The 17,956-nt window shown below is 52.1% G+C and overlaps 4 protein-coding genes across 4 annotated transcripts; 3 read left to right on the plus strand and 1 right to left on the minus strand.

Annotated features, from left to right (window-relative positions):
• Positions 1-3,986: 3,986 nt before the first annotated feature.
• On the plus strand, positions 3,987-5,710 carry BO86DRAFT_318693 (uncharacterized protein; the record flags this gene model as incomplete). Its single annotated transcript, XM_025668223.1, has 3 exons — positions 3,987-4,062; positions 4,135-4,308; positions 4,365-5,710. The coding sequence occupies 3 exons, from the start codon at positions 3,987-3,989 to the stop codon at positions 5,708-5,710; spliced, it is 1,596 nt and encodes a 531-aa protein (XP_025525208.1).
• Positions 5,711-8,521: 2,811 nt separating this feature from the next.
• On the minus strand, positions 8,522-11,614 carry BO86DRAFT_155838 (uncharacterized protein). Its single transcript, XM_025666362.1, has one exon. The coding sequence runs from the start codon at positions 11,205-11,207 to the stop codon at positions 8,556-8,558; it is 2,652 nt and encodes an 883-aa protein (XP_025525209.1). The 5' UTR covers positions 11,208-11,614; the 3' UTR covers positions 8,522-8,555.
• A 970-nt stretch (positions 11,615-12,584) lies between these two features.
• BO86DRAFT_457931 (cation:proton antiporter) lies at positions 12,585-14,781 on the plus strand. The gene is made up of 2 exons (XM_025677255.1): positions 12,585-13,899; positions 13,951-14,781. The coding sequence occupies exons 1-2, from the start codon at positions 12,790-12,792 to the stop codon at positions 14,659-14,661; spliced, it is 1,821 nt and encodes a 606-aa protein (XP_025525210.1). The 5' UTR covers positions 12,585-12,789; the 3' UTR covers positions 14,662-14,781.
• A 2,083-nt stretch (positions 14,782-16,864) lies between these two features.
• BO86DRAFT_318783 (GPI anchored serine-threonine rich family protein) lies at positions 16,865-17,910 on the plus strand (the record flags this gene model as incomplete). Its single annotated transcript, XM_025668226.1, has 5 exons — positions 16,865-16,919; positions 16,974-17,052; positions 17,109-17,243; positions 17,302-17,405; positions 17,768-17,910. The coding sequence occupies 5 exons, from the start codon at positions 16,865-16,867 to the stop codon at positions 17,908-17,910; spliced, it is 516 nt and encodes a 171-aa protein (XP_025525211.1).
• Positions 17,911-17,956: the final 46 nt, after the last annotated feature.

Consider the following 17,956-nt stretch of genomic DNA (forward strand, 5'->3'; position numbering starts at 1 on the left):
CATAGTACTTGTAGTAGCCGATCTCACCCCTCAGGCTCTGCCGCAGCGTCGGATTGTGTGTCAGGGCGGCCTGCACATATATGAAGCTATACATGCCTTCGAAATGTCTGCTACCGTGAACCACGATCTTTGCCCATCTATTCTTCATCTGTCCAGCTATCTGTTCGGCTGATACGAAGTAGTGCCTGAGGCCATACGAAGCAGTATTTAGCCACATTGCCAGGGCCCGCCTTCAAAAGTACCCCGAAGGGACCCGACTGATCCTTGACATGGTCAATCTCATTGGTGGAGGGACAATCCACCAGCATCGTGTAGATCAGGCCCCGCCGCATGACCGACCGTCAAGGACAAAGCTGCAGTTGCCCCAAAGCAGAAACCGTGACGCCATCCCGCAGTCCCCAACAACTCGTGATGTTCAACGATGGGACCTCAAAGTCTCGCCGACTAACAGATCTAAACACATAACAGACATCTGGCTGATCATGATGTAAGTAAGGCCATTCTCGATTGATTGTTTTCGGGGAAAGTCCCCTCTAGATCTATGCCAGGCAAACCTCAAGATGAACATGTATCAACCCTGGATTGCGATGCGCGGTGCAGTGGTGATCCTCAATACGTACCAGGAACCTGGCCTAGGCCGGTCATTGTTTCGCGGCCGGCGGTCCGCGTTGCCTACAGACGGTTCGCCCTGGTACAATACCAATACATCCATCTCCTTTACGCCGAGTTTACGCAGGGCCTGAGCCTACTTTACCTAACTGAATCTGACAACGATCACGGAGCCAGGAGGATTCTCGATCGAGACAATTCCAAGGACGTAGCACTGCAGGGGCCGGAGCCACCGACAGATCAACCTGGCTTCATTACTGAGCACCTGAGCCATTGAAGAAGAGTGTCAGCCTCCAGACTGCACATTAGCTAGTGCACGCACAAAGGTACGGCGTACGCTGTATTTGTGCCCTCCGTTGGCAGGGCTGATTGATGCATGCAAGACTCGACTTTGATTATCGGTCTGTCTTTGGTCCATGCTATCGAATTCAACCGTGGGTAAAGTGGCAGTCAGCCAGTGTCTTATCCATCCGCACGTTCCAACTTTCAGCCAACAGCTGTGTTGGTCTGGTCGGAACAAATTTTTGTTTCCCCCATCAGACTGCATGGAAGGTTTAAATCCTCTTTTCTAGAACTTTTGTCTGGAGTGAGCGTGGCAAAAAAATTCTTTTAACTGATCTGGCCGACTGCTACTGGATGCTGTACTTTTTCTCTTTCCCCAGGCAACAGGCGTGAGCGCACGGCATCATTGGATCGGAATATCGATTCAGGGATCCTACCAGTACATACAGTATTGACTTACACTGCAGTAGTCTGTCTGCTGGCGCCAACCGATTTGGTTCACCCACTGAAACACCTGTCAGGGCCTCGTTCGTCGCAGCAACAGGCTCCTTGGTCAACCACCACTACTTATACAACACATATGACTTGATCTGTCTGCCTCTGACTCGCCGTATGTCTGTGACTTGATGGGAAAAAGCCGGTCTGCCCGTCTGGGTAAAGAATCCCACCCAACGGGCCACCGCCAGGTAAACAATCGCGGTTGTGGTCAACCGGGCCGGTTGCTTTTGCTCTGCCCCAGGAATTTCGTAACGGGATCCATCGGTCACCCGACAGAGTTTGGTTCGTCCTCATGAACAAGCCTCCGTAAAACCAATTGAGGTCTCCATCTTTCTTGCTCCTAGTGCCCACCCCCCTCTCTTAACCCTCTTTAACCCGCATGTTCGAGCCCTAACCTAAGACCTAAAGCCCGAAGAGGGCATTCTCCGTGCCTTATCATTATCTCTTGCACGCAAGCTAACGACTTCCAGTGGGGCTAGCTTGAGGATGGGCGTGAAGCGCGGGTTTAAACAACGGTCTAGTCATTGGAATTGAGAATATTTGCAATTGTGGAGAGAGAGAGAGAGAGAGAGAGAGAGAAGAAAATGCGGATGGGAGAAAGGAAACAGGCAGCATGAAGGAGAACTTCCAATGCAACAACAGGATTGAAAGTATCGGGAGATCTCTCCTTGCATTGGGGTCTATGTACTGTACTGTACATTGTTCGAGTCTGAGATTGCAATTGCAGCTGAAATGCTTAGGGCTTTTGTGTGTATTTTTTTGGGTTGTGAAGACCGTACCTGTAAGTCACAGGTCCGACACCTCTTACCTTTCTGGTGGTAGCTGCAGTGCACCAGGGCGAGAAGCATTGGTAGGGTGTGGACTTGCATTGCATGCCTCGGAGAGACCTCTCTGTTCGAGACAGGCATGTCGGTTGCGGAGGAGGGGGAAGGAAAGGGCTAGCAAGGATGGGACGAGACCGCTTTGACGTACGACGCAAGTACCACTGCCATGGTGAATGTGTGCTCTGCCATCATTGCGAATGTTGATCAAGCTGATGATGATTCGAGATGACAAGGCAGGACAGGACAGGACAAGACAACCGAACAGTCAACAAGACTTGACAGAACACTTTACCAGTGTTATACTGTCTGTTATGTCTCATTCAGCCACAAGGCTGACATTCATGATCGCGTACCCTTGAATTACTAAGAACAGATTCATTTCGTGTGTGACCTTGTGCCTTCAATGCCTACATTTCTTGTACACGAGGCTCGTCAAACGGTCAAACACACACACACACACACACAGACACGCGGAGTGAAACCCATGGAACTGGGGAGCGGACGGTGGAGCGACAGAGAATCAAGATTTTTCATAGCTGGTGAGTTTGCCGAGGAGAGATCCTAAGTGATTTAGTCGATGGTTTGGCGCAAGACAGAACAATATCATTATAGGTGATTCAGCAGTATAATCATATCATTACTGCCATCATCCATCATCTGCACCATCGACTTCATTGTCAGCTCGTCAGGGTTGACCAAAAATGATCTTGACTGGGGCAACATGTAAAAAAAGTCAAAGTACAGGAAGTAGTTAGTAGTAGTAACGTAACTTAACTAACTTCAATTTCATACAACTCCGAACCGGGTAAATTTGTTACCAAAAATACATTCATTACTCTAGTCCCTTGGGAAGACCAAAGAGACCAAAGATGCTACTCCCTTGCGGCCGCCGAATTGTTCCACTTTCGCACTCGCCGCTCTCTGGATTGAAGGGCTCCCCCCCCCCAGAGGTCTGTCTGACTACTTCTTCCCGCCTTCCCCTCTCCCGTTTCCCCCTCCCCTTCTCCTTCTCTTCTTCTTCCTCTTCACAGGGTTACGTTCGCAACTCTGCCTTCAGATCGATCGCTTTTTCCCTTTATCTTGGCCGCCACAGCCGGTATTTGGTGTCCTGTCTCACGGCCGGCGCCAAACGGTGCGTAGGCTTTGGCCCCCCCTCTTCCCTCAATCCTCTTCTCCTCTTCTCCCTTATTGAGATTTTCCCGCTTCTTTTCTTGCCCACCCATTGTGGTTCTATGTTTGTGCCTCGTTTAAGAAGATATCTTTCTCGCTACGGAATCAACTACCTTACTGCCTATTCCAGCACCTGAGTGTTGCGCTGTGCGGAAGAAAAAGAAAGACGAAACTCACTACCGCTACTCCGTCGCACATTGCGCCCATTGGCAATTGAAAGCACCGGTAGTCTGTGTCGACGTTGAAACCTCAGTTGCGATCCAACCCCTTTGACAGGTGAAAAATCGGCGTTTCTGTGACTCGGTCTGGTACAATTTGGGATATTCCCCGGAGATACCCCTGCTTTGTTGGAGTTTTCCTTGGTTTCTGTTGGTCCGATCTTCACGACGGACCACATACCTATACCTCGAATTCTCGCCTTGACGGCCCTTTTCCTTCTCCCCCGACAGGTCTTCCTGTTCGGCTTATATCATATATCATAAACAAACTCAAGAAAGGAAGAGAGGCGCGAGACTTCTCTTCCCCCGCTCTCAATTACACACCCGATTCTATACTACCTCTTGTCGCGAATCATCGCATGTTCCTCACCCAGTAACCGCGGCGATGCTTATCGATGGCGAGAAGTGGGCTTGTGAAGCTTGCGTCCGGGGTCACCGGGTCAGCAGCTGTCACCACAGTGGTAGGTGGTCCATGCGGAGGTCCTCCGCGTCGAGTCTTGCGATCGCGTTGTTCGCTAACCTGGCTGCTGCAGACCGCCCCTTGACCCACATCAACAAAAAAGGCCGCCCAGTCTCCCAATGCGCTCACTGTCGCGGCCTACGCAAGTCACGGACAACCCACACCAAGTGCGAGTGTGGTGATAAGAAAAAGCACAGCCACAAGAATGACACAGATCCCCATGCTGCTGATAAGCGGGATCTCAAGCGTGAGCATGATGGTGTTGGTCGATCGGTTCATTGTTTTCTGATATGGATTTTACAGAGGACTCCCGTCCGAGATGTGGCTGCACTCATGGACAGCGCTGTACTTGCGCGCTGAAAAAGGAACCCCACCTGGATACCGTCCCGGAGACCGGCCTTCCGCCGCCGCCAGCCACGGCTTTGTTGGATCAGCCCAAGAAGCCCCAGCTGACGTCTACCAAATCGGAGAGCACTCTCACCGTTTTCCGGGATGGTCATCACAAACCGGCTCACAAGCATAATGACATGGCTCACAAGTGTGGTCTGCCCTACACGATACCTCGTTCCCACACCATTCATTCGACGTGCGACGTGGCTCGCCGCTCGGTTGACCATCTTCCTCTGGCCCAGCAGACCTTGCTTAACGAATGTCTGGCGAACCAGCAGCCCCCCGAGCAGTTGACCAGCCACCGACTCCATCGCCGGGTCAAGTCCGAACATGGGTCCCCGGAGAGTGCCCCCGTCGTGCCGCCGAGCGCCGTTCCGACGACTGTTCCCCCACTCGACCTCTCGTCGTTTTTCCCACCACCCCAGACTATGGAGAAGCCCAGCGACATTAGTGTCCCCGGACCGGTCTCCACCATGCCTATGGCGAAGACTCCCCTGGATCAGCTGGTGACCAGCGGCTTGCCTCTTGATGTCCCGTCATATTCTACTTTCCCAACCACAGCCACGTCCCCTGTCAATTGCATGGCCTTCCAAGATCCTTATAAGGAGGCCTACTTTACCTCGCCGGACAGCGAAATGCCCATTGGATTCAGCGCTCCCCCTGTGGACTGGTCGAGCTTCCCCCTGTATTCGGACGTCCCAGCCGCGGCCAGCACGCAAGCTCCCTCCTACGCAAGCTTCGACTACAATGCGATGGGCCCCGGCTTTCCGGCCCCTTCTTCATCTGGAGACATCTCGGAAGTGGACGACTTTGCCCCTCTCTCCGGCCTCGGCCGTACGGGTAGTGACCTCCACGATTTGACCAGTGTAAGCGAGGGCTCGGACATCGACCATTATCGGATTAGCTCGGCGTCGTCATTCATCGGTCTGCCCCAAGCTCAGCTTCTGTCATCCAATAATCTCGAGTCGATCGACATCGACGACTTCCTCAAGTCAGCCAACGAATCCACCGCCGCGCTCGAGCATCAGCTCCAGGCGAACATGGGGATGGAGTCCAAGCCGCTCCCCTCGCAAGATGCCTTTGTTGCCATGTCGACTCCTGAAGCGTACAAACCCATGACCACCCCGACGGCCAGCATGCCCATGACAACGTCTGCAACGGATTCGATGTGGCCCGTGGGGCTGTACGATTCCAGCGCGACCTCGATGGACGAGAACAACACGGAGGCCAATTTCTTCGTGCAACCCTGGGTGCAGTAGGGGTTCAATTACCGATAGTCCTTGTGGTCTGCTAGCAGCACCTTACCACCACCTCCACACCGTCTGAGTGACGACCACCAACGTCTTCATGACCTTGATGAGAGATGATGATAAATGCCTGATTCTTGTTGTTCGATTAGCCCAGTCCGCGAGTGACACTAAACTATAGCATCAATTGATCTACAGATTTACTTTTTTTGGATTTCACGTCCGTTTGTTCCCTTGAGTTTATAGACTCTGTCAGCGGCGACAGTTTCACAGTCTGTCTGTGGCTTTTCATTTACATTACATAACGTACATACTCGTCATATAGATATCATATCTAACCAATAGACCTGTTTACTGGCACACTGGCCACGAAAGAAAACCCGTTTCGAGTATGAGATCACCTGCCCCTCGTCCCGGTGCAAAACCGTGTATAAGCTCGACTCCACCGGGCTGGACTCCGCAGAACGCAGAACGCCGAACGCAGAACGCCGAACATAGCGGTGAGCCTCACAGGGAATGAGGTACCCTCCAAAGCTCAGAGCAGCGGTGTATTAGTGCATTCTGCAGCTTGCAGTAACTTCACAGGAGGTATGCGTATGCCATCCGTACTGTACAGTAGAGCTTCATCCATCCATCACTCATTGACCTGTTAAGAACCCAACCAATGACCGACCTTGCCGAATAGCCGGCTGTCCACGCTCGAGACATTGCTTTTTGTTTGCGATGCCCGCTCTTGTTACACCGTCGCTTCGATTTGTGCGACGTCGCGGCCGTGGCCGTCTGGGATACAGTATGGTCATCGCTCGGGCGAGATCATGATCACGCGGGAGGGAGGGTTGAAGATGGTTAACAGGATGGTGAACAGTATTCTCGTGTACTGTGTGGCTAGACCGAGGAAGAAAGCGTATACGTATACACCGCATCTACACCTGTTTCCTCTTTGGGGGGATTTTGGGGGGGGGGAACGGCGGAGGATTACTGTGTATTCCTTATTGGGAACAGTTCTCACCGATTTAGATGTTCGGTTCTGATACCTATCTCCTGTGATGTGGGGGGGGGGGGGGGGGTCATACGGTAGTAGGTGGGGGTTTTTGTTTAGGACGTGGTGGAGGGTTTTGTTGTTTGTGTAGTGTACAGTAAGGACTGGTCAGTCGGCTTCTGCTGCTACAAAACAACTCCAGAGTTTCAGTAGTGTTTGGTCGAGTCGGTTGATTTGCTGTGGTGTTGAATGGGCGTGTATGTCTATAGTACAGTACATCCCTGTGCACTATCTATAAAGATACAGCACACACCGCAGCCTACCCTACCCTACATTGACCTCTATACTTGCTCGATAGATAGCCTCAAGTGGACGAGCAGAGCAGCGCAGAGCAGAGCAAATCCCACCCCTACGCTCCGAACTGTCAGCATACATCTCCCAAACAAACCGACTCAGACACAATGTGCACAACCCGGGCCAGCGCAATTGCCAACCCACCTAGGATTCTGTCGGCTTATCGGTTTAGTTTGCTCCACCGTAGTCCACGAAACTTCCTCCGCACCCCCCCAGAAACGAAATAGAAAGCCAAGTCACGACAAGCCTTACACCACGAAAGCTTGTTGGCGGTCCCTTGCATTTCGGGGGCGAAGAGGGTGGTTAAATTGGCGGGTTGGGTCATACACCCAAAGACACAGGGGAGCAGCAGCAGCAGCAGCAGCAGCCGGGGGGTAGAGGGGAGGAGGGGGAGGAGGAGGGCTTATGCATGGATGGATGTGTATGCAGGCCGGGTGGAGTCGATGATGGATGGGTGCGTGTGTCGTGTGTGTGGGTGGATGGATGGATTGGAGGCGGTAAATGCCTCACCACCGTATTTTGTTCGATCCGTGTTTCGCGGGGTGTGGTCTGTGCTGGATATGTTTCACCTGGGCTGAATACTAGTAGAGAGAGATATCGGGATGGGGGGAGTAAGCATACGAGGGGATGCGGTTGTGGATGGGTTCTGAACGTGGGTGGTCCTGTACTATATGTTTTGGATAGTTTTGCGCAACAGTTACGTATTTATATCATTAGGCAGTTGAGTGGCTACAGAATGATCTGTACATCTTGAGATTGATATTTTGTCACTTTGTAATAGAAATCTTGGTAGTATATACTTTAAGGACACAGTACTGTAAAATGCTCTGATTTTCCCCAAGCGGTTCAAACGTGACACGATTGACAGCTTCATAAACGACAGCTACACTTCCATTCATGCTAGTTGGAGCCGGACCTGTACAAGAAAGTATTGTACTATACTTACCAAAATTAGAACGCAGTCAGATGTGTACGTATAGTACGGATTGCAAGGCTGCTATGTCCGATCACTAACTGACAAACAGGCTCACTAGCACTCCTCAAGAGAAGTTCCGTATCTGTAACAATGACTGGCATGCCCACCCCCAAAGGCGAGGCGAAGAGGGCATGAGTTTGTGTGCTTGTTATCTCAAGCAAGTCCGCACGGTTGTTTCATCCCACTGCACGCTGCCAAGGAGGGAAAATCATGCATGCGTCGTTAGCGACAAGTACGCTTTATACGCCGGAGGAATCTGTCCCAGGGTCATTTTCTCCCCTCCCTTGGTCAGAAGATTCCCGCTTGATTAGCTTTGGGGAGCAAAGTCTTGTTTACATTGAGTGTTTACAGATTTCTGGCGCTTTCAAGCTAACATTGACAGTTCAATTCAACCAATTAAACCAATTAGGGGCTTATTAATTCCATTACATATTATGATCTAATTAAACATAATGTTAGTACAGCGCCGAAGCTGCTAAGAAAGTACCAGAGAGCTTACAAAATTCAACCAGGATTCCTACATTCTTCTCGAAGGCTCCGCCGTTGCCTCAGTGTCCTTGTCCTTGTCCTTGCCCTTGCCCTGGGGCTTGAGAGTGTCCTTGAGTCTGGCTCTGACCCTGGCCTTGACCTTGGGCGGAACCCTGACTGGGCTTCTGTCCCTGTCCCTGGGTCTGTCCTTGGCTCTGAGCGTAACCTTGAGTTGTGTTCTGTCCTTGGGTCTGCTGTCCTTGGGTCTGTACCTTTCCTTGGCTTTGGCTCTGGGCAGAACCTTGACTGGGCTTCTGTCCCTGTCCCTGGGTCTGTGGCTGTCCCTGGGCCTGACTCTTTCCTTGGGGCTGGCTCTGTCCTTGGCTTTGACCTTGGGTGGAGGCTTGACTTGGCTTTTGTCCCTGTCCCTGGGTCTGTGCTTGCCCTTGGCCCTGGGCGTATCCCTGGGTCGGGTTCTGTCCTTGCCCTTCAGGCTGAGCGGATCCGTGAGTCTGTCCCTGTGCCTGGGTCTGTCCCTTTCCTTGGGTTTGGCTCTGTCCTTGACCTTGGCCCGGGGCGGAACCTTGACTTGGCTTCTGTGCCTGGGTCTGACTCTTTCCTTGGGTCTGTGCCTGCCCAGGTTGAGACTTTCCAGATCCAGCAGCAGATGAACCGCCCTGAGGAGTTTGGCCGGAGCTCGTGGTAGGATCAGATGGTGATGCGGTGCCCTTAGATTGACCTGCGGAAGACTTTCCAGCACCGCCGCTAGTCTGGCCCTGGGTGTCCGGGCCTGCCATAGGCCCGTTGTAGACAGGATCGCCCCCGGGACCGACGCCGCTGGAATAGCCTTGAGAGGCGGAGCTCTGACCTTGAGGAGAAGCGCTTCCGTATCCAGATGACTGACCCTGAGGGGTGGGGCTACCGTGTCCTGAGGACTGTCCCTGAGGAATTGAGCTAGTGGATCCCGAAGATTGACCTTGAGGAGCGGAGCTACCGTAAGCCGATGATTGACCTTGAGGAGTAGAGATTCCGGAGCTAGAGCCAGAAGACTGGCCTTGCGGAGCGGAGCTACCGTAAGCCGATGATTGACCTTGAGGAGTAGAGCTTCCAGAGCTAGAGCCAGAAGACTGGCCTTGCGGAGTAGAGCTGCCGTAGCCGGAGGACTGGCTTTGAGCAGTGGTTCCAAGGTATCCAGCAGCTGCAGATTGACCCTTTGGCACAGTGCCAGCATAGCTTGAAGCTACAGACTGACCCTTGGAGCTGGATTCAGTGGCACTAGTCGGAGCAGCGGCTTGGCTCTGAGAAGGAAACCCTCCCGTGTAGCTTGAGGGAGTCGACTCATCCTCGTCACTAGATGCTGTTCCAACAGGGTTGTAGCCCGGGGGAAGCAATTCGCTAGTAGAATCCAGACCATACTGGTCGGCGAGCTGGGAACTGATTGAGCCTGGGTCCAGAGATTGACTTTGAGGAATCACTGCGCTTCCCGTGTTAGGGGACTGAACCTTGGGCCGTGTTCCGCTAGGCGCGCCGTTGCTGGTCGTCGAACCAGGGCGAGTGGATTGATCCTGGGGACGCGCGCCGTTGGATGCTCCTGTGTTCGCAGACTGGCTTTGAGGGCGTCCTTCACTAGGCTTTCCTGCCGTCGCGCTTGATCCTTCGGAGCCTGGTTGTGCGCGAGGATACGCGCTGTTGGCTCCGGTGTTTGTGGATGGAACCACTGGAGCCGAATTATCTTGGGGACGTGCACCGCTAGATGCTCCTTTGTTCGACGTGGAACTCTGAGGACGCCCTGCGACAGAGGCGCCGGTGTTGGAAGTGGAACCTTGCTGCGCTGTTTGTCCCTGAGGCCGAACGCCACTAGACGCTCCAGTGTTAGAGGTTGAACCCTGCGAAGAGGTTTGTCCCTGAGGGCGCGCTCCAGAAGATACCCCGTTGTTCGCAGTCGATCCTTGAGGGGTCACTGGGACACCCGGGAAATTCCCGGTGGCTGGTACAGATCCACTGCTGGAACTCTGCGGGACAGGTTGCCCGTATTGAGCCAATTGGTCATCATCCTCGGATTGTCCGAAGGGGTTCAATTGTCCAAAAGGAAACGCTTGATCGGAGGAAGTAGAAGCACCATACCCTGAGGATTGACCAAAAGGCGTAGGCTGACTCGCCGAATTTGCTCCGCTGTATGCGGCAGTGCTCGTAGCAGACGCTGGGTGGGTCGGCTGGCTCTGAGAAGGGGCGCTCGGAAGACCAGTGTTCTGATCTCCAAGAGCCGTCTGTCCGTTGGGGATAGGCTGGCTCTGACTAGATAGACTGCTGTAACCGCCAGAGCTTTGACCTCCAGCACTAGGATGGTCTCCGACAGCCGTGGTAGTCGGATACGTAGCCGGTTTGGTAGTCGCAGAGCTTGAGGAAGTGGTGGAAGCGCCCGCGGCTGTTGCTGCGGCAGTCGTGGGTGGGAAACCGTTGACAGCAGCTCCATTGATCATTGCTGGTGCATGATAGTTGGCGGTACCCAGGTCCTTTGCCGCAGAGCTAGGCGCGGAAATAGGTACTCTCAACGAAGAGCTGCTGGATGGGACATGTACCGAGGCCGACGAGACTGCGGCAGAGCTGGACCACTGGACAGCATGACTTGAAGACGGTGACGGGGAGGCTCGCTTCTCAAACGCATCATGAAGGGGCAGGGCCATGATCGAGCCGCAAAACCCCAAGATGAGATTCGCTGTCTGGACCTTCATGGCGAAGACTTGTTCCGAATACCAATCGCTATATCGAGAAGATCAACACCTGTCTGAATGTGAAATACCCCAGTCCCCACACAAATGAAAGACAAGGGTCGGAATTATAGCTGAAGGGGGACAAGACGTTCTGACAGAGCACGAGGGATCGAGCTCGAGCAAACCCACGGGGAAAGTGGATCTTAAATAAATCAAACAAGACAGTAGCTTGGTACTTCGGTTCTGTTTATGGCCTCTTGCCCAGTGATTTCCAACTCATGACCCCCTTGAATTAGGGTCCCTTGATAGCCAAACATTTGAGCTTCGAGGCCATATGGTCGCCCCACTATGATAGGGTACCGTTCAATAGAAGGCTATCAGTGGATAGTGGTAGTTGCCAGGCTGGGCTAGCACGTCATAGAATCCTACCTTTCCTGATGCGATGCTCAACGATCGAATAAGGCAAGCGGGATACATACCTCTTGGCCCAGGGCAACCACGGCGACAAGAGGACACAGAGGGTAAACAATCACCTCAGTCGCACATGGAGCTGCGCTGTGTTGACCGGCCTCGAGTCGTCAAGTATTTTCCAAACCTATTATCAAGCCGGGCCTAGCATAGGAAACTGAATTCCTGGTGCAGATCATGTTCCTTTTGATTCCTTAGGCTCGTATTGTAGCCGTTGGAATGTAGTATTGCACGCATATTTTGTTTGTTTGTGGCATCCCTTGATTCCTGGAGTACGTAGACTTTCAGGAACACAAAGCTTCGGTTCTTTGTCCTAATCAGAATTAAGTTTCACAGTTTAGTCTATAGGCCCATTAATAGACCAACCTTCAGTGGCTTGGTACCTTGAAGTAGTCATTGATCATCCGAGCACGGATCAGGCTCATGCTGTACACATAGCCGCTGCCATTGGCAGGCACGATAAGAGCGACCAATGAAAGAGATTAACCGCAAGCACTGATGCTTGGGGAGGGGCATTGTTTTGTCTTCGTTGGGTCAAGCCAGCGAAGTGCAGCAGTTGGACGTCACCTAGTGTCGCGCAAGATGTATTGAGCTGGCTCGATTTACGGTAAATTGTCTCGGTGTTCATCTTGAACACCAGCGATCTGCCGAGTCATAGAGCGAATCACCTGAAGTGTTCGAGAAGAGTGCTCTCCCGGTATAAGGCAAGGGACCACGACGCAGTGAGAATAGCCAGAGCGAGAGTATTGAACTGAACTGGAAATAGATTAGAGAGAGCGGAAAGCGGAAAGCGGAAAGCGGACCCTTGAAGGTGGATTTAAGGCGGAAGGATGGCCAAGCCCCGGACCCTTGGCAGAAATCACCCACCGCCTTTCGTCATGTTTCGGGTATCATTATCATCATCACCATTATCATAGTTATCACCAATCGTGCAAATACATCAGATCACAAGCTCTAAAGCGACTCAACTTTGTACCAATCTGTACCACAGGACAGTAAAAGTTCATCGATGGAGTCTTCTAACCTCAAAAGCTCAACTTCCAATCACCGCAAACAATCATTGCCTGACATATAGGCCTCCCAAACGTCTTTCTTATCATAAAGATTGATCATCCAGCATAGTACCATTATCATCATGAGCTCTACTAAGACCGCATTCGCTTACGAGGAGCCCTTAATCCACACCATCCTCAATCAGTCCGGCTTCCTGCTAGTCCTCAATCTGATCAACGTCTGCCTGGACAAGCTGCTCTACTGCGGGCTTATCGGCCAACTCTTCATCGGCATCCTCTGGGGTACCCCCGGCGCAAAATGGCTCAGCGACGACGCGGAGACCGTAATCCAGCAGCTCGGATACCTGGGCTTAATTCTGCTGGTCTATGAAGGAGGCCTGTCGACCTCACTTTCTTCGCTGCGAGCAAACCTCTTCCTCTCGGTCGCCGTGGCGTTGACCGGGATCGCTACCCCCATGGCTCTCTCTTTCATTCTCATGGAACTGGTCTCAGCAACCCCATTGCAAGCCTTTGCTGCTGGGGCGGCTCTCAGCGCTACTAGTCTGGGGACCACGTTTACTATTCTCTCCACCACGGACCTTGTCAAGACACGCCTGGGTGTTGTAACTACGAGTGCGGCGATGCTCGACGATGTCGTGGGGCTGGTAATGGTCCAAATCATCACGAACCTTGGTGGCGGCGGCGGCGGCGGCGGCGGCGGCGATTTGTTCAGTGCGGTGACTGTCATTCGGCCGATATTCGTATCGCTCGCCTTTGGTGTGGGCGTTGTGCTTGTTTGCCGGTTCGGTGTAAAGCCTACCCTGCGGGTCCTCTTTTCGCACCGGGAAAATTTTCCCAATGCTGTGAAGACAGTTCAGTTTTCTTTCCTGGCTTATACGTGTCTCTTGGTGGGGCTGGTCGCAGGTGCTACCTACGCAGGGACGTCCAGCTTGTTTGCTGCATATCTTGCGGGTGTGTCGGCGACGTGGATCAGTGACTTCTTCGAGCAAAGCTCGGCAGCCAAACATCACAATAGCTCTGGGTCTACTACTGGGTATGAATTAAGGACTCAGAACGCCTCCCTGGAGCGTGCGTTCAGCCAGCGAAGTGTGACTTCCGAGCGGAATGAGCAAGGAAACACCTCGCAATCCGGCGCCATGAGCTCGTCTTTCCCAGAATTTCCCACTGGCTCGCTGGTCTACGAGAGGTATTATGCGGAACCAGCCAAGAGAATCCTAATTCCTCTCTTTTTCGTAAGTCGTGTTCGTCCCTGATTTCACTATGACTCGACTGATGTAGGCTAGGCCTCGATCGGATTTGCTGTCCCGATCACGGAAATGTTCAAGGGAGATATTGTCTGGAGAGGAGTCATCTACGCCATCATCATGTTCTTCGGGAAAGTTGTGACAGGTACCTGGCTGGTCAGATTTACCTTCGGGCCGGTGTCGAGCTTGGCCCGGACATTGACAGCCTTCCTCTCCTACGTCAAACTGGTCTGTGCCCGTTCACCGCAGGCGAAAGTAGCAAAAGCGAAGCAAAAGACGACGAAGAGAGGGAACGCACGCTCGAGGGATTCGAACATTGCGGCCCCAGATCAATCCACAGATAAGGTCGCCGGTAGCGCTACATCGGCGTCAAACGGCAACAACTCTTCCGAGGGAGCTTCCGCCAGTTCAACTGCGAGAGATCATCCAGGGCCTGAACGTGCTAGCTCTTCTAGCTCTCTGCCTCCAAAGCCCAAATCCCTGTATCCATCGTCACTATTGGGTCTGGCAATGGTGGCGCGAGGGGAGATAGGCTATCTCATTGCGTCTCTCGCCGAATCAAAGGGGATCTTCGGTGAAGGACCAACTGGGGGCTCTTCAGACACTTATCTAGTCGTCGTCTGGGCAATCTCGATCTGCACCCTTCTTGGTCCCATTTGTGTGGGTACGCTCGTCCGAAGGGTAAAGACCCTGCAGCAACAGCGGAGCAACTCGGGTGGCCCAGATCCGCTGGGTGTGTGGGGCATTTGATTATAGTGGTTGTCCATATGCGATGGCGACCAACTAGTTAGGACTTGGTGAGAAGTCCAGTTGTGTATACCCGAGTTGCTGTATATAGACGCAAGCTAGAAATGCATAAACTGTATAGTGACGTTGGAACATAAGAGTCGAGTACAAAAATAGCAATGGAGATGGAAATGTTGCCAAAATTTAGGTATTTAGGTAAGATCTGGCTGCGAGTCTTGTCGACACACGTAAGAATCAGCTCCACGAGTTACAAAGATTACGTCCTTCAGCTTGCGTAAGCCTTCATTCAAAGCAAGTATACCTGACCAAGACAGATTATTGTCGGGACAACTGGGCGTTTCAGCTACTATAAAGAGGTGGCTCTCGGGGATAAAGTCTCTCTGTTCTTCGCCCACATGCATATCCGATAAGCACATGCGGATGAAGCAATGGGCCAGACATCGCACCAGATGAAGATCCCTAGGCTGACCTCGTTCCCTGTCGCTGAGAAGTCGATAGCTGGTTGAAATCTCCGTGTCACAGGAAGTCATCGGTCATTTTTAAAAGATACACTGGCTCCGATGCCGTTCGGTGACGGAACCGTTGATGCGGGCATCCACTATACCGTAAATCAATGTGCTTGTTGTGGTTGCATATCAAGAGAGAAAACAGTGCCTGATGACGATGTGCGACACATTCGTCATGATATCAGAGCCCATGAGAGATTATGTTCTCTGCCTGGTACCGTCCTGGCATATTGACATTCGAATTGACTTCCAGGCACCGTACCAGGATCCAAGCATCGACAACCTTCAGGAATATTTACTCCGGAATGGTTTCCCGTGTGCTTGCGACGGAGGTTGTACTCTTGACCAGTCGGCACATAAGTTCCGCGTTACTTTAGGAAACAATTTATTCAATAAACTGGTCGATGGTTAGAGTCTGTTGCTAGCTTCCAAAGTCAAGCTCCGTGCAATTGGGGCTCAATGATCCGCCCAGGTGAAGACTAATTGGAAGGTTTATTTCGCGTACTCACAACATGCTTGACTTTCGGGTCCAATATGACTTGTCAGGCCAGCAGTGCATGATCTGATGCGTAAGATTTGGTGACTGTCCACCGGGCACTTAGCAGTGAACAATAACTGCCTCGAGTGTCTGACGCTCGCGAAACGTTATGGTGTCGCGTAACTCAATTGTCCTAAATTCAATTGAGGACGCCCTAAAGGTCATTGTGACATGAAGGTCTTCCTCCTTCAGACAAATCAATTATTGTTCAACAGGGTTCTCTAGGTCGAGTAGTGGCTTGGCAGGAAATGGGCGCACTATTACAAGGGCGTTGAATGAAGAGGCATCGCACCGATCGGAAGCATTCAAAGCGTTGTTCTTTTAAGATTATGCACCTGTTGCCGCTATGTATGCATCAGCTGCTGTAGGTTGAGAAGGCTAGTGGAAGAGGGAAACCTTAGTCTAGATCCGGATTTCATCATTAAAACGCGACACGTACGGTGGCCTTCTCTCGAAGAAAGGAAGAGCTCCTTAGGTTATCGCGGACGAGCGATGAAACGTCATTTCCCCCGAAGGGAGGAGAGGCGTGCCCTGTTCACACGAGGAGAGGGGAGAGGGAGAGAGGGGATACTCCCTGGCTCGACGGATACCAAGCAAGCAGGAAATCTCCTGTCAACCTCCTGTCAACCTCCTCTCGAAACCCTTGGGTACTAGGCGCTGACCACTGTCACGAGAATCAGCAACTGAACGCGTCTCCATGGGAAAGTAGGTTCGATGAAGGGAATCGGACCAGTCACCTGCAGGAAGCCCCCCTCGCATGGGCGCACAACGGAAAGTGAACAACAACCACATCCCCCAAAATAGACAGTGTCCTTCCTTCTCTCCTTCGTACTGTTTTCTTTATCTTTTCTTTCCGATCGGTCAATCCGGTAGGAGAACGGAGAAACAAGGACGATGACAGGATAGTGGGAGGGGTGGAGAGGATAGAAAGGTAATTGTACCGTTAGATGTTGCGGTGTGGTGTGTGTGTGTGTGTGTGTCTGTGTGTGTGTCTGTGGTGTAGAAGAAGTTATAAAGCTGTCGTGTCCCAGACCAGGAAAACTGCCATCCATCTTTCAAAGCCAGTGTATAGCTTCCCCCTCCGAATTCAATTCTTGTATTGTCTGCTGTGCAGTTTCCCCTCTTCATTTCTAGTTCTAATATCCTCTGACCGCTTTTCACCATGCGTTCTTTGAGCCTCCTTCTTGCCATCGTCGCCTTTGCTGCTTCGGCTCTGGGTAGGGCTCCCAATTCTCAATCTTGCTGGCCCCGAGACTGACATGACTCTCCAGCTCTCACGATCGTTGCGCCCAAGGCTGGGGACCAGGTCGACTTCAGCAAGTCGTACAAATTTCAATGGACGACGGTTTCGTGCGTTTTCCTTCCCCAGATTGACCCGTCATGCATAAAACTGACAGGCTGAGCAGTTCTGATCCGGACGAGGTCACTCTGGTCCTGGTCAACATGGCCTCCCAGCCTACTGTCAACAAGGTCATCACCCAGAATGCGAAGGTCTCTGATGGCGCCTATACCGTGGACATGATCACCGGGATTCCTGTTGCGTATGTTGTATCCTTGACTCAAGGTGGAAGAGAGCAAGACTGACCAGGTCGATGATAGTAATGGCTACCAACTGAATGCTATTGCCAACACCACCCAGAACACTGGCATCTTGAGCCAGTCGAATCAGTTCAACGTGACCAAGGTTGGCAAAGTTGAGACGGGTAAGGATACTTCTAATTCAACACTATCATCATCATCATCATCATCATCATCACCATCATCACCATCACACACATCACAATCTACACCTACATCACCTACACCTACACCATCACCATCACCATCACCATCATCACCACTATCATCAGCACATGCACATGCATATGCACCACTATCTTCCAGCACCTACACCAGCACCAGATATAAGTCACGCCCCTGCATCTATCACAAGACCTCTTCACCATCTTCATCATATTCTAGCACCATTCCCTCCGCCTCCGTGAGACCGGGTGAGTACAGACAAGACATGAGATGAACGAAGTTATCTAACCTGGGTTCAATCTGTTTGTTACCTTGACAACAGCCACAGCATCTGCCACTACTGCTACTAAGACTGCTGCCTCCGCCACTGCCTCCGCCGGAGCTGCCGCAAGCGCAATGACCCTGAGCGGTCCCCTCGCCGTGCTCAGCGCCCTCGTGATGAGCATCTTCGCCGGAGCCTTGTAAACGACCCCAGTCCGAGGAAGGTACAGTGACACAATCCACCATTCAA

Source organism: Aspergillus japonicus (assembly GCF_003184785.1).
Source record: "Aspergillus japonicus CBS 114.51 unplaced genomic scaffold BO86scaffold_47, whole genome shotgun sequence".
Classification (NCBI taxonomy): domain Eukaryota; kingdom Fungi; phylum Ascomycota; class Eurotiomycetes; order Eurotiales; family Aspergillaceae; genus Aspergillus; species Aspergillus japonicus.